At 37.4% G+C, this 15,773-nt stretch overlaps 1 protein-coding gene across 1 annotated transcript in view; it reads left to right on the forward strand.

Annotated features, from left to right (window-relative positions):
- Window positions 1-15,773, forward strand: part of NWD2 (NACHT and WD repeat domain containing 2) — a 133,753-nt gene that overhangs the window by 93,233 nt on the left and 24,747 nt on the right. The window contains exon 2 of the mRNA XM_061419889.1: window positions 14,520-14,608. Within this exon, the coding sequence (XP_061275873.1) occupies window positions 14,520-14,608 (89 nt within the window). The remainder of the gene's footprint in view (window positions 1-14,519; window positions 14,609-15,773) is intronic.

Here is a 15,773-nt window from a genome sequence, read left to right on the forward strand (position 1 = left end):
ATTACTTATAGTAAGCAAGATATGAAAGCAAACCAAGCACCCATCAATAGATAAATGGATAAAAATGATGTGATATATATATATTTAAATATTAATCAGCCATAAAAAAGAATGAAACCTTGCCATTTGCAACAACCTGGGTAGACATACAGGGCATATGCTAATTAAAATAAGTCAGAGAAAGACAAATGCTTTTAATTTCACTTACAATGTGGCATCTGAGAAAACAAATGAACAGAAACAAAACATCTGAGAAACAAAACAAACTAAACAGAAACAGTTACAGATACAGAAAAGAAACAGGTGCTTGCTAGAGAGGAGGGGTGTAGGGAGAGGAAAGAAATAGGTGAGTGGGATTAAAAGGTACAAACTTACAGTTGCAAAATAAGTGAGCCACAAATATGAAATGTACAGTGTGGGGAATATCATCAGAAATTATGTAATATCTGTATGGTGATGTATCTTAAATACTTAGGTAGTGATCAAATCGCCAACATCCTCTGGATCATCGAAAAAACAAGAGAGTTCCAGAAAAAAACACCTACTTTTGCTTTATTGACTATGCCAAAGCTTTTGACTACGTGGATCACAATAAACTGTGGAAAATCCTTAAAGAGCTGGGAATACCAGACCACCTGACTTGCCTCCTCAGAAATCTGTATGCAGGTCAAGAAGCAACAGCTAGAACTGGACATGGAACAACAGACTGGTTCCAAATAGGAAAAGGAGTACATGAAGGCTGTATATTGTCACCCTGCTTATTTAACATACATGTAGACTACATCATGAGAAATGCTGGATTCGATGAAGCACAAGCTGGAATCATGATTGCTGGGAGAAATATCAATAACCTCGGATATGCAGATGACACCACCCTTATGGCAGAAAGTGAAGAAGAACTGAAGAGCCTCTTGATGAAAGTGAAAGAGGAGAGTGAAAAAGTTGACTTACCATTCAGAAAACTAAGATCATGGCATCTAGTCCCATCACTTCATGGCAAATAGATGGGGAAACAGTGGAAACACTAGAGAGACTTTATTTTGGGGGCTCCAAAATCACTGCAGATGGTGATTGCAGCCATGAAATTAAAAGACACTTGCTCCTTAAAAGGAAAGCTATGACCAACCTAGATAGCATATTAAAAAGCAGAGACAATACTTTACCAACAAAGGTCCATCTAGTCAAGGCTATGGTTTTTCCAGTAGTCATATATGGATGTGAGTTGGACTATAAAGAAAGCTGAGCGCCGAAGAACTGATGCTTTTGAACTGTGGTGCTGGAGAAGACTCTTGAGAATCCCTTGGACTGCAAGGAGATCCAACCAGTCAATCCTAAAGGAAATCAGTCCTGAATATTCCTTGGAAAGACTGATGCTGAAGCTGAAACTCCAATACTTTTGCCACCTGATGCGAAGAACCAACTTATTGGAAAAGACCCTGATGCTGGGGAAGATTGAAGGTAGGAGGAGAAGGGGACGACAGAGGATGAGATGGTTGGATGGCTTCACTGATGTAATGAACATGAGTTTGAGTAGGCTCCGGGAGTTGGTGATGGACAGGGAAGCCTGGTGTGCTGAAGTCCATGGGGTTGCAAAGAGTCAGACACAACTGAGCAACTGAACTAGGCTGAGTGATCATTTTGAAATGATATAGAAAAAAAATTACAGTTTTGTGTATCTGAAATTAACATGGTGTTGTATGTCTGTTATATGTCAAGTATACAAACTCATAGAAAAAGAGACCAAATTTGTGGTTATCAGAGGCAGGGGTGGGTGAGCAATAGATGAAAATGGTCAATATGTACAAATTTCTAAGATAAACAAGTACTAGGGATGTAATATACAACATGATAAATATAATTAGCACTTTATATGTGAAAGTTAGGGTAAATTGAAAGTTGTCATCACACACAAATTTTTTAGATTTATTTTTGAATTTATATAAGATAATGGGTGTTCATTAAATGTACTGTGAAAAGTCCAGTCCTTATTCTGTACACCTTAAACCTGTACATTGTGTGTGTGCTCAGTCATGTCTGGCTCTTTGCAACCCATGGATTATAGCCCGCCCATCTCCTCTGTCCATGGGATTATCCAGGCAAGAATACTGCAGTGGGTTGCCATTTCCTCCTCCAGGGGATCTTCCCAACCCAGGGATCAAACCCACATCTCTTCTGTCTCCTGCATTGACAGGTGGATTCTTTATGGCTGAGCCACTTGGGAAGCCCAAACCAATACATAACTGTATGTCAATTGTGGTATGTCAATTATATCACAATAAAACTGGGGAAAAAATAAAATAATTGATAGGGAGAAAAAAAAGGAAGGAAACTCACTTTTTGCTTTTCTAAAAATATTTTCTTTGCCCCTTTTGTTTGAAAGATTACTTTGCTGCCTATTTAATTCTAGGCTGACCGTTGCTTTTTATTTCAGCCTAGTAAAGATAATGTTCCAATCTTTGGCTTCTGTTGGTGGTGCCATGTCAGTTGAAAGTATAATTGTCATTATGTTGTAGGTTATCTGTTCTTTTTTTTTCTCTAGCTTTTTTTAAAATCCTCTCTTTTGGTGTTCTTCATTTTCACCATAAAATACAACTTCTATATTTGTGTGTAATTCTTTATTAATGTCTGGAATTTGTTGGCCTTGCTAAAGATGAGGACTGGAATCTTTCAACAAATTTGGGGAAATATTTAGCCATTATTTATTCGAGTACTGCCTCTTTCTAAGCTCTCTTCTCCATCCTTCTGGAGCTTGAAAGATGAATGTTAGATTTTACTGTATTATCTGAATCTGTCAACTTTCCAGATTTTTTTCATTTCTTTCTACTATATTCTGGATAATTTGTTCCCATCTGTCTTTCTGTTCACTTAGTCTTTTTCAGCTACTTAACAATTCCACTGAGTTTTAATTTAAATTATTTTTTTTTTGTTTCTAGAGGTACTGCTGTATTATTCTAAAAGACTGCTTTATTGATTTTTATGTGTGCTTCTTGTTCCTATTGTTTTATTCAGTTCTAACTTTCATTTCTTTAAGCACCTATATTCCAGATAATTCAGTAATTTTTCTGTGTGGATGTGTTTTAGCTATTTTTTTTGTTCGTTTGTTTGTTTCAGCTGGTTCTAACTCATGGTGCCTTGTTTTCTTGTGTGTTTATTGATTTGTGTGTGTGTGTGTGCCTGTGCACATGTGGCTTAATATTCTTTGAAACTTTTAATTTGCTGAAATTCATTAACGCCTCATTAGAGATTATGCTTCTGGAGCACCAGGGGTCACTACCAAAGCAGGACAGTTTTTTGTTTGTTTGTTTTTTGTTTTTTAGCATTAATAAGAGATTTTAATCAAGAGGGTAAGGGAACCAAACAAACCTTAGTCTTATGCTTCTATTCAAAGACACTCAAAACTATTTTTTTCCTCCCTGTCCTTTCTAACTGCAACTTTATTTGTGACCATGTAATAAAGGCCAGTTTAAAATCTTTGTTTTTTGAAAAGTTTAAACCTTTTTTAAAAATATTAAACAACCAGGCTAGGGGGAAAAGTACTCAATACGTACTTTACTTATATCAATTGAGCTAATATTTCAGTACAATGTAACTATACAGAATATATACAATGCACATATATTATATATTCACAAAGCAAACACTATAGGCTCAGAACAGATTTGAAAAAAACATGATATTCACATCAATTACAACAACTCTAAAAATGATTGTAACATTGAAATGGCCCTTAGTATACAAAAAAGTCACACACACACAAACATATATATATATATATATATATATATATATATAGTCACCAAGAACTCTGGTTCCTGTAGAATACTAATAGCCAGATACTAGTTTATAAAATGCGAAGTTTCAACATCATATATATTTTTAATAAACAAAATGCAAAACCATTTTAAAATAAATTATAGGCTTGATATTTGCCAGACTTTAAATAAGATTAATTTGCACTGCTGATCTACAAGAGGCCAAGCTCGTGATTACAAATATCAAGGAGATTGTTTTTTCTGCCAAGTGCAAATGATATGGCAGCACATTTTCCTGGTGATGAAGATTTATTTCTGATTGACTCTCACACTGAAGATCTTGACTCTTTGAGGTCATGGCCTTTTACAAGGGTTTCCTGATAGACTCATCACTTTGGGGCTCTATGTTTTGTGACCAGTGTACCCTGACCCACAGAAGACAAAAATCAACACTAGAGATCACCAGGATTTAGTGGAAAATAGCCAAAAGCTGGCCTTGAAGAATCCTTATTTTCTGAGATTACTGCTTTCACTGTGTTTTGGGCATTGCTTGGTTTTATTCAAAGTATGTGACATGTTTTAAAAGATACATTTTTAAATATTTGTATGCCATATTTGGGTCGTCTTAGTGTCATATTTGTGCAGGTTTCTTTTCCTCAATATTACCAGAAACAAGCCCAGCATTGTTATCTTTTATAGTTTACCCTTTTTTCCTAAAATGTATTGAAGTGTAGCAATAATACAGCTATTGAAGTTCTACTGGGAACTTTTAAGAGTATTTGGATAAACTGGTGGTGTTTTTTAAATTTCATTTTAACTATGGCTTTCCCTAAAGCTTTGAAAAATATCTTGAAAATTTGATCATTTTTTAAGAAATACAGTGTGGGACAAGTTCATGGTTGTTGTAGCTACGTTACTATTAATCTTTTAGTGCTGAAAATTCTCATAAGTAATAAAAAAAAATGCTTTAATCTTCGATTCCCCAAATTATTTGCTAGAATAATTGCAGTGCTTATTGAGCATTTACCACATGCCAGGTGTTGTTGAAAGATTCCATCCTAATCTTGACAACAACCTCATAAGCTTGATGCTAGTAATTTTCATACCATATGACAAATGAAAAAAATGAGACTTAACAATTTGCCTGAGATCACACAGCTAGCAGGTGAAGGAGCTGGGATTCAGACACGGGGAGTTTGGTTCTAGAACCACGCTCAGTCCCTCTGTCTTCCCTGTTTGATACTGGTTGGTATACTTAGATTGAGTAATGAGCAAGATTGACTAGGGTGTGCTTTAAAACTTCATTTAAATAATGGCAATGACAACATATTGCAGAATATGCTGGAATTTTGATAGGGACTGTGTTGGGTCTGCAGATCACTTTGGAGAATCTCAAGCCTGTATTTGGTGAGGGTTGCCATTCTAGTAATATTGAGCCTTCCCATCCATAAACATGAAATGTCTCTCTCTCCTTTCAGATCTTTCTCTCAGCAAGGTCTTGCACTTTACAATGTATGTCTTGCATTGTTTTTGTTAAATTTCTTTCAGTGTTTTATTATTTTAATGCCATTGTAAATGCAGTTTTTCTGTTTCATTTCTGAATTGTTTGTTGTGAATATAAAGAAATACTGTTGTAGTCTATCCAGTGACCTTGTTGAAATCATTTATTAGTTATTATAATTTTTCTCTGGATTTCTCAGGATTTTCTACATATAAGACCATGTTGTCTGAAAATACATTTTCTTTCCTTTTCAATCTCAGTTTGGTTCAGTTGCTCAGTCATATCCAACTTTTTGTGACCCCATGGACTTCAGCATGCTAGGTGCCTTTATTTTTCATTTGTTCTTCACTACACTGATTACAACCTCTAGTAAAATGTTGAATAGAAGTGATAATGTGTTCCTGATCACAACTGGAAAATATTCAGTCTTAAGCTGTGAAGCATAGTGCTAATTGTAAGGTTCTGTATAGGTAGCCTTTATCAGAATCAAGAAATGCCTTTCTGTTTTGCATGGCTGAGTTTTTATCCTGAATGGGTATTCGATTTTGGCAAATGTCTGGTTTGGGATTTAGGATCATATAGACTTAATAAGTTGAAGTGTTCCTTCTACTCTATTTTCTGAAAGTGTAAGGGAGTATTTCTTTACATATTGTTATAATTTATCAGTTAAATTCTCTGGGCTGGTGATTTTCTTTGGGAAAATTTTTAATAACTAATTCAGATTTTTTAATTTGTTTTAGATTTCTTCATATTTTCTTTTCCTTGAGTCAGTTTCAAGAATTTCTGCTTGCAGAATTTGGTCATTTCAACCAGGTTTTCTGATTTATTAGAAATAAAGTTATTATTCATAATTTTATGCCCTTATAACTTTTTTAAATTTCTGTAGCATCTTTATGCTATATTTCATTCCAAATTATGATAGTTTGCCTTCTTTTTTCTTAATCAACCTAGCTAGAAGTTTGTAAAATTGTACTATGCATTCAGAGAGCTAACTTTTGGCTTTATTGGTTATGTGGGATTTTTTTTCCCTATTTTCTATTTCATTGATTTTGACTCTGTATTTTCCTCCTTCAGTTTTTGATTAAATTTTTTCTCTTTCAAGTTTTTTTTTTTTCTTCTAGGTTTATTGACATAAAGTTGACAATACAGCACAGTATAAGTTTAGGGCATATAGCATAATTATTTTATTTATATCATGAAATAATTACTACAGTAAGTTTAGTGAATATCCATCATCTAATATAGATACAGAGTTAAAGATCAAAAACTGTTTTTGTGCATGTGATGAGAACTCTTAGGATTTACTCTCTTAACTTTTATATATAACATATAACAGTGTTGAATATCTTTATTATGTTGTACATTACATCTCTAGTACTTCTCTGTCTTGGAGTCTGTAGCCCTTTGGACTACCTTCACCTACCACCTCCATCTACCCCATCTCTGGTAACCACAAATCTGATCTCTTTTTCTGTGAATTTGTTTGTATGTTTGTTTTTGAAATATAATCGACCTGTGACACTGTCAGTTCTTATTACACCATAGTGATTTTTTTCTGTACATCTGAGAATGATCACCGCAATGTCTAGTTGTGGTATGTCACCACAAAGACATTATTTAGTTATTAACTGTATTCCTTACACTGTATACTTCATACTCATGACTCATTTATTTTGTAGCTGGAAGTTTGTACCTCTTTAATCTCGCTCACCTATTTCTCACCCCCTCCCCGCCATCCCATCTCCTCTGACAATCACCTGTTTGTTCCTGGTATCTTTAACTCTTTCTGATTTGTTGTGTTTGTTCATTTGTTTTGTCTTTTAGATTCTGTATATAAGTGAAATCACATAGTATTTGTCTTTATCTGACTTATTTCACTTAGCATAATACCCTGTAGATCCATCCATATTGTTGCAAATGACAAGATTTCATTCTTTTTTTATGGCTGAGTAATATTCCATTGTATATATGTATACCACATCTTTTTATCCATTCATCTACGAATGGACATTAGGTCACATTCATATCTTAGATATTATAAATAATGTGTCAATGAACATAGGGGTTCATATATCTTTTCTAAATAGTGTTTGAGTATTTTGAAAAATACCCAGTAGTGGAATTGCCGGATCACATAGTAGTTCTATTTAATTCTCTGAGGAATCTCCATAGGGTTTTCCATAGTGGCTGCACCAATTTACATTCACCCCAATAGTGCATGAAGGTTCCCCTTTCTTTACATCCTTGCCAGCAGTTACTTTGTTGCCTTTCTGGTAATAGCCATTCTGACAGGTGTGAGGTAACATTTCATTGTGGTTCTGATTTGCATTTCTCTAAGAACTGGACATGGAACAACAGACTGGTTCCAAATAGGAAAAGGAGTACGTCAAGGCTGTATATTGTCACCCTGCTTATTTGACTTATACACAGAGTACATCATGAGAAACGCTGGGCTTGAAGAAGCACAAGCTGGAATCAAGATTGCCGGGAGAAATATCAATAACCTCAGATATGCAGATGACACCACCCTTATGGCAGAAAGTGAAGAGGAACTCAAAAGCCTCTTGATGAATGTGAAAGAGGAGAGTGAAAAAGTTGGCTTAGAGCTCAACATTCAGAAAACGAAGATCATGGCATCTGGTCCCATCACTTCATGGGAATTAGATGGGGAAACAGTGGAAACAGTGTCAGACTTTATTTTTTGGGACTCCAAAATCACTGCAGATGGTGATTGCAGCCATGAAATTAAAAGACGCTTACTCCTTGGAAGGAAAGTTATGACCAACCTAGATAGCATATTGAAAAGCAGAGACATTACTTTGCCAACAAAGGCCCATCTAGTCAAGACTATGGTTTTTCCAGCGGTCATATATGGATGTGAGAGTTACACTGTGAAGAAAGCTGAGTGCCGAAGAATTGATGCTTTTGAACTGTGATGTTAGAGAAAACTCTTGAGAGTCCCTTGGACTGCAAGGAGATCCAACCAGTCCATTCTAAAGGAGATCAGCCCTGGGATTTCTTTGGAAGGAATGATGCTCAAGCTGAAACTCCAATACTTTGGCCACCTCATGGGAAGAGTTGACTCATTGGAAAAGACTCTGATGCTGGAAGGGATTGGGGGCAGGAGAAGGGGACGACAGAGGATGAGATGGCTGGATGGCACCACCGACTCGATGGACATGAGTTTGGGTGAACTCTGGGAGTTGGTGATGGACAGGGAGGCCTGGCATGCTGCAGTTCTTGGGGACACAAAGAGTCGGACACAACTGAGCGACTGAACTGAACTGAATAATCAGTGATACTGAGTGTCTTTTTCTGTGCCTATTGGCCATATGTATGTCTTCTTTCTTTCATCTTTTTCTGGTTTCTTAAGGTAGAATCCTAAATTACCAGTTTGAGATCTTTGATTCCTGCTGTAGGTATTCAAAGGTATAGATTTCTCTCTAGCCATTGCTTTAGTTGCATTTCTTAACTTTTGACCTAGATTTTCATTTCATTAAGTGCAAAACATGCCAAGTTTAGTGCAGAGTGTCTTAATCTGTCCCAGCTTTTACTTTTCCACCAGGCCGTCTCATGTTTCTATGCTCCATGTACGAGGCTCAAAGTCAGCCTGAAGCACGTGGATAGCTTTTGATCTTTTATGTCTGTGAGTAGCCTTCTTCAGCCAGGAATTTTCAGAGAGCTTGTCAAGACTGTCTTATGGCTGTTTATTTCACTGATTTCCTTGTAAAATTTGAATGAAGCCACAGGCTAGCTGAGCTACCGGGCTTCCCCATTTGTCTGCTTCTGAGACTGCTACTACTGCTAACGGCGCTCATGGGCATGGAGTTTTCCCTTGCTCAGCTGCAAATCAGGTGAGCTTTCTGTGACAGTGAAGATGCTGATGTTCATAGCTTGACCCTCTCTGACATGGAGTCTAAGAAAGGGAGTGGTTAAGGAGGGATGGGAGAAACCCCATGCAAGAATCTGACAGACTCCACTGTTCTTATCTGAATAACTTATCTGAAGTTCAGTTACTTTTGATTAATAATCACATCCCAATTTGTTTTATGCCCTTGGTCTTTGGTTAATTTACATTAAAATGCTTCTTTTCATAATTTTGTCCAGTTTCATTATTGCTAATTAGAAAGAGTATTTACTAAGTAAACTCCTTATTATGCCATACTTTGTCATTATTTTCTGACATCACCCCAGATTCACACATTGCTGTCAATCCTATTAACATAGTCAACTATTAATTTAAGATAAAGTTGAATTTTCATTTATGTTAACTTTATGGAGATAAAATAGTTTTTGAGTTTAATTAATGTTTTAATTATAGTAGCATCTATTTTCCCTTTAATTTATTGAGTCCTAGCTATGTGCTGCAGAGAAGGCAATGGCACCCCACTCCAGTACTCTTGCCTGGAAAATCCCATGGACGGAGGAGCCTGGTAGGCTGCAGTCCATGGGGTTGCTAAGAGTTGGACACAACTGAGTGACTTCACTTTCACTTTTCACTTTCATGCATTGGAGAAGGAAATGGCAACCCACTCCAGTGTTCTTGCCTGGAGAATCCCAAGGATGGCAGAGCCTGGTGGGCTGCTGTCTATGGGGTCGCAGAGTCGGATACGACTGAAGTGACTTAGCAGCAGAGGCAGCAGCTATGTGCTGGGGTCTGCTCTATTTTCTGTGATATAAAGATGTATGAGGATGTCTCTGCCTTTCATGAATTCACAAGTTTAATGGGGGAGACAGACTAAAAATAAATTACAAATATTATAATAAAGCATAATGCATGGTGTTATATAGGGGTGAGCAAAGTGCTCTGAGGTGACCAGGATATGCTTGTCTCTAGCCAGTAAGAGTTCACAAATTGTGGTGCTTTTGATTGGGACTCGGGAGGGTCTGAGTCTGCCAAACAATGGGATGCAGTAAATAGGGAATTCTGAGCATGGAAAGCAGTATGTGTAAAGACAAGGTTCAAGTAATATCTGAAAAATACTCTGGAGGGTGCATGGTAAACAGTGGTAGAAGATGAAACTTAGGTCAGAGATACATTTACATCTGCTGAACATTCTGGCCTTCACCCTCTAGGCCAACAGATGCCAGTCAAGGCTTTTAGTGATCAAATTAGTTTTTACTTTTGTTTTGTCTTCGCATGTATCTCCAGCAGTTCTGTGGAGCATAAGACTGCAATGAGGAGAGACAAGTAACAGATCAATGAGACTGGAGACTTTTGGACTCTTAGAGTTGAGATGATGAGTACATAAATAGAGATTATTAGAAAAAAAAGCATAGCCAGATTCAGAGATGGTTATGATGAAATTGACAGGATTTAGTGACATTGAAATGAGGAACAGTAAGGGTAACTGGTTGGGCACAGAAGACTTGGAGGGCATGGGGATGAGGCAGCCTCTGGGAAGCCACCAAACAGGAAATCAACCCAGACCGAAGTCAGATAGGATGTTCAGTGTTTACTGGCTAAGGGGCCAGGAAAAGGGGGGAGGATCCAGGCAAGAAGAGATGTAGGGAAACTTGGGAAACCTGGCTGGAATGACAGCTGCAGGTAGATCCCAAATAAGTTTTCTGAGCTGCCAAGAGGGAAGTGACTTCACCTAAGGTCCATCCCCTTAAGTGTGGGTAGTGGGGGCGGTAAAGAAGTTCCAATCCAACATGGTCAGTTTGACACTCTTATTTTTAATAAAAACTTGGAATTAATCTAAACCCTACTTGAAATAGGATAATGATATTGACTGATCATTCTCCCTCAACTAGTATTACTCCTGAAGGTAATTCAGATACTGCACAGAGACCATCATTAATTCTGAAATCAGAGAGGAATTATTCAGAAAGCAACTCTTTGTAAACCTCTATAGTGCTACCAAAGTGTTTTACATCTTTTCAAAGGTGGGCAGATACAAATGGACACAATGATGGTGAAGAATAAATGATTACATACTTTGTCTTGATCTACACTTTTTTAAGAGGTCCCTTTTTATGGGCAACATTCTGTGAGTTAATTTTTCCTGTCCATGACATTCTAGTGTTTTTTTTAATTGCTAACCATCCGGATTTGCTGTCAGTATGAATCAGGTTTTTTGTATAATTAAGCCAGCTTATCTGTCACCCAACATAATGAATCCATTCTATTTTAATTACTTTTCCATTTCCAGAACCAGTCATCCTGTATTAATACAAATATAGGAAAATCTGAGTCACTTTTGTACTATAAGTAATAACACAGAATGTCTATCATACACTTACCTCACATTTTTAGAAACATTCAACATAATTTGATAAAATATTAGTATTTTGCCAGAAACACAGAAACCAGGAAAGACATCCGTATTTTAGTTCATTCACTCTCTTCATGAAGCAGACTTCGTAAACCCTATAATTTATTTCCCGGAATTTCACAGTGTTGATTCTATATCCAACCAATGACACATTGTAATGTATGAAGCCTTTCTGTTTCCGAGGTAATTTCAGAGAAGCATTGTCTGTCAGCTCAGTTTTATCGCTTGTCCTTTTGCGGGTTTTTTTTTTTTTTTCATTTACTCCTTCCTTAACTGAGCATGATTCTCGTCACTGGGGATGCAGCAGTGAAAGAGACAGAAAAAGGTTCTGAGTCCCATTGAACTCACGTGGCAGGTGGGAGAGACAGATGGTAAACAGCTGTCACCAATAGTGATAAGTAATGTGCAGAGAATTTGAAGAAGGTAGTGTGATAGAGAGGGCTTCTGTAGCTGGAGGGCTCAGGGGAGACCTCTCTGAGGAGGTGGCATTAAAGCTGACACTTGACTGACAGGAGATGCCATGAGATGATCATGGGATTGAGCATTCCAGGAGGAAGTCATGGCTAGAGCAAAGGTCACGAGTGAAAATGTAATCCAGAAACCAAATGAACACCAGTGCTGCTGGAGTGACGTGAACTAGACAAGTGGTAAGAAATGGGCTTAGGGAGGGAGAGGACATTCAAGGTAAGGCTTGGGGATTTCATCTCAAGTTCCATGAAGAGATCCTGGAGGATTTTAAATGAGAGAGTGATGTGATCAGATTTGTTCTTACAAGATTGGGCTGGCTGCTCTGTGGAGAATAGATGGATGGAGGCAAGTATGGAAACAGCAAGATAGGGTTCAACTGAGAGATGAGCTTGGCTTGCATCAGAGGTAAAGAGAAGTAGATAACTCAGATTTTTTGTTTCATAAGTATCAGGACTTTGGCATCCCTTAATCATTCAGGGAAGTTATTGCACTTGTCATTTTCAAATATTCTTTGCACAGTTACATATTTTCCATGGCTAGAGCAAAGTGTGACATTTAGCTCTCTAGATTCAAATCCAAGTTCTCCAACTTAGTGGTCATATGACTTCAAGCATGTCTCTTAACCGCTTTATATTTGTTTCATCTAATATAAAAAATGGACTAGTAATCTTACCTATTTCATTGTTGACAGAAGTGACTAAGAAAATGCACGTAAAAATACTTAGCACACTACTAGTCTACAGTAAGAACTCAATGAATGTTAGTAATTAGATACTGGATTTCTGCCTTAGCCTTCTTACTAAGACACATTTAGGTCTCAGTACCCAGGAATAAAATTTACAGTAATAACAATTTTAAGAAGCAGATTTCTGCTCTTCATTTCATAATTTTTTCATGTATTATTAGGATACAGTTTTTTTAATATCTTACCAGTAATCTTTATTTAATATACTCCCAGATTTCACATCAGGTAATACTTCATTTTTAAAGTGACTTTTTGTTATCTGGGTTTTGAACATCTGTAGCCTTTTAGAGAGATTGAATATAATCAGTTTTACTGCAGAGTTTGTGTTTTCAACCCTTAAAACAGAGTGAAGGAGGATGGGCATGTGATGCCAAGATTATGTAAATCATGTGAAAGCTTAGTTCCCCGCCCCCACCAGTGCCATAACAGCACCTGGTCACTGTTCGGGTGTGCCCTGCTCAAGTGTGGTCCTCCCGCTTATCCTGTGGACTTAGGTCCATGTTGGATCCGTGGTGGGAAAAGACCCTACTTGTTTGGATCACTGAGTAATCTCAAAGACCTTGTATAGAATCTTTGGTTCCCTTGTAAACACTGGTTCCTGTCACTCTGTTGAGCTGCCGCTGCATCTCAGACTCTCAGGACTGGTTGTTTGCCTCTCAGAACAGGCTTGAGAACAGTAGGAAAGTAGAGTAGGTCAATGTGGCATATGGTTGAGTTTGTATGCACAGATGTTGTTAGAGAATAACAAGGACAGTCTTTTAAATTGGCTCCTCAGTTATAAATGTGGCATGCAGATGTTTCATGGTTATGGCTGGGATTGAGGTACATTTAGCAAATGGTCCTTTTCATGAGATAACACATTAACCTAATTTTGAAAAGCTCTGATTCTCATCTCCATCTGAAGTTACTTGGAGAGGGCAAGTCAGTCTGTGCTGTAAGCATCTTATAGCATCATCCCTGATATGGAGCATCATCCAGCACAGATGGAATCTAGAATCCCCTTCTGTGCAGAACATTCAACATTAAGTACATACATATTTTGTGGTTCTTCTGGTTTCGGGTTCTCTGTTTCTTCTTGTATTTTTAATGACATAGATAATTTTTAAATATTTAATTTTGAAGCTTTTACACACTGTGGCACAGGTAAAGCAGTCCCCTCTCTGATGTAACAGCTCCCTAAGCCCAGAGTGGAGATATTACTATTGAACCACTGGCTCGTTTCCAAGTACCATGTGTGGAATCTGCTAGTTTTTAGATGTTGACTCCTGCAGTTTGTCCCTCCTCATTATTGTGCTGATTGCACAGATGCTATTGTTTCTAAATGCTTTAGGAAATGATAGAGTCTAGATGTTTTGGGAAATCAGTAACTAATATGTGTGTGTGTGTTGGAACATTTATACTCAGTGGAGATACACCCGGTAATCCTATGATTTTTCCTTTTACCTCTTTGAAAGTCAGTGTGGTTGTGGCTATTAAGAGATAGATGTGAGGGTCTCCATCGGTCTAGAGAATCAGCTGTGAATTCTCAGCTCTGCCAGCACCCACAGAACGTACCAGGGGGCTCCCGTCCATCCTGTATGGCTGGTAGAGGGATCTCGGCTCTCCCTGGTCTGTGAAGAACAAGTCCCCTCCAGTAGATAGATATCCCATCATTTCACAGTGTAGCACCCCAGTTTGATTATATTCATGTTTATTTGTAAGCTTTCTTTTTTTTCTGCTTTCTTTTACATACGTGGACATAACTCACTTTCTGTGTGTTTGCTTTTCTACCACAGACACGGGAGCAGAAAGACAGGCACTAAAAGAAAATGTGTATCCTAAATTGAGAGAATTCTGCAGAGAAAACTATGGATTAGAATTTCAGGTAACTATGATATTAATTTCACATTTAACTTTATCAGCTAAACAACTAATGTTTGTTTCTTGTCACAACTTAGGTGTTATAAAAGACAAGTTTTAAGCTCTGGAAAATGTCATTTCTTTAAGCATGGATAAAAAGAAACACTGGAAAATAGAAGTAAAATATTTTATCATTTTTGAGGTTTTGCACTTTTACTCTCTGCTTCTTGGACCCTACTTATTATTGGCTCATCTTTTTCTTTGAACCATGTTTATCTGCTTTATTATTAACCTCCACTAACATAAAAAGGTGAAGGTTGCAAAGCACCTGCCTTCACACTGGCATCTCTAGAAACATTGTGCATCTGAAAATTGCAACTGGAACTTCCCTGGCAGTCCAGTGGTTAGAACATCGTGCTTTCACTGCCGAGGGTATGAGTTCAGTCCTTGGTCAGGGAACTAAGGTCCTACAAGCTGTGCAGCACAGCCCAAAAAAAAAAGGAAAAGAAAAAAAGTACAAATTGGGATCAACTCTCTTACAAGTACTTATTTTTAGCATCTTGACTAGTCCTTGCCTTCCTTTTCACCTTTTAGTTTTTATTCACATTGTCAAATGTCCTTTTTCCCAAGTATTTCAGAATTTACCATTTACCAAGAAAAAATATCATCAGCATTTCAAGAGGCTGTAACTGTGCACATCATTGCTGAAATTCATAAACATGGCATTGTAGACACCGTCAATTTGGCCATCTAATAGAGAAGTACCAGGAGACATTGGTCATATCCTCGACATCCAGAATTTTTTGAAGTAAATGTCTCCTGCAACAGATAGCATTATATAATGAGAATTTGTTAACCTCATTCGCAGTGAACATCTTAACTGCTATCCAAACTACATGTTTACATTGTTAAGTAAGGAGTATGGACTAGAGGTTTGTAGTGTAAGAGTACAAAATGTGCCATTAATAGAAGAAAATTTCACCCTTCATTTGTTTCTTCCTGAATACAGTTGACCCTTGAACAGTGCAGAGGTTAGAGGCGCTGACCCTCTTCACAGTTGAAAATCCACGTGTAACTTTACGGTCAGCCCTCTGCATCCACAGTCCCTCTGTATCTACCATCTCTCCATATCTGCAGATTCAGTCAACCATGGATCATTTAATACTATAGAACTTACTAGTAAAAAAAAA

Source organism: Bos javanicus, chromosome 6 (genome assembly GCF_032452875.1).
Source record: "Bos javanicus breed banteng chromosome 6, ARS-OSU_banteng_1.0, whole genome shotgun sequence".
NCBI classification, from domain to species: domain Eukaryota; kingdom Metazoa; phylum Chordata; class Mammalia; order Artiodactyla; family Bovidae; genus Bos; species Bos javanicus.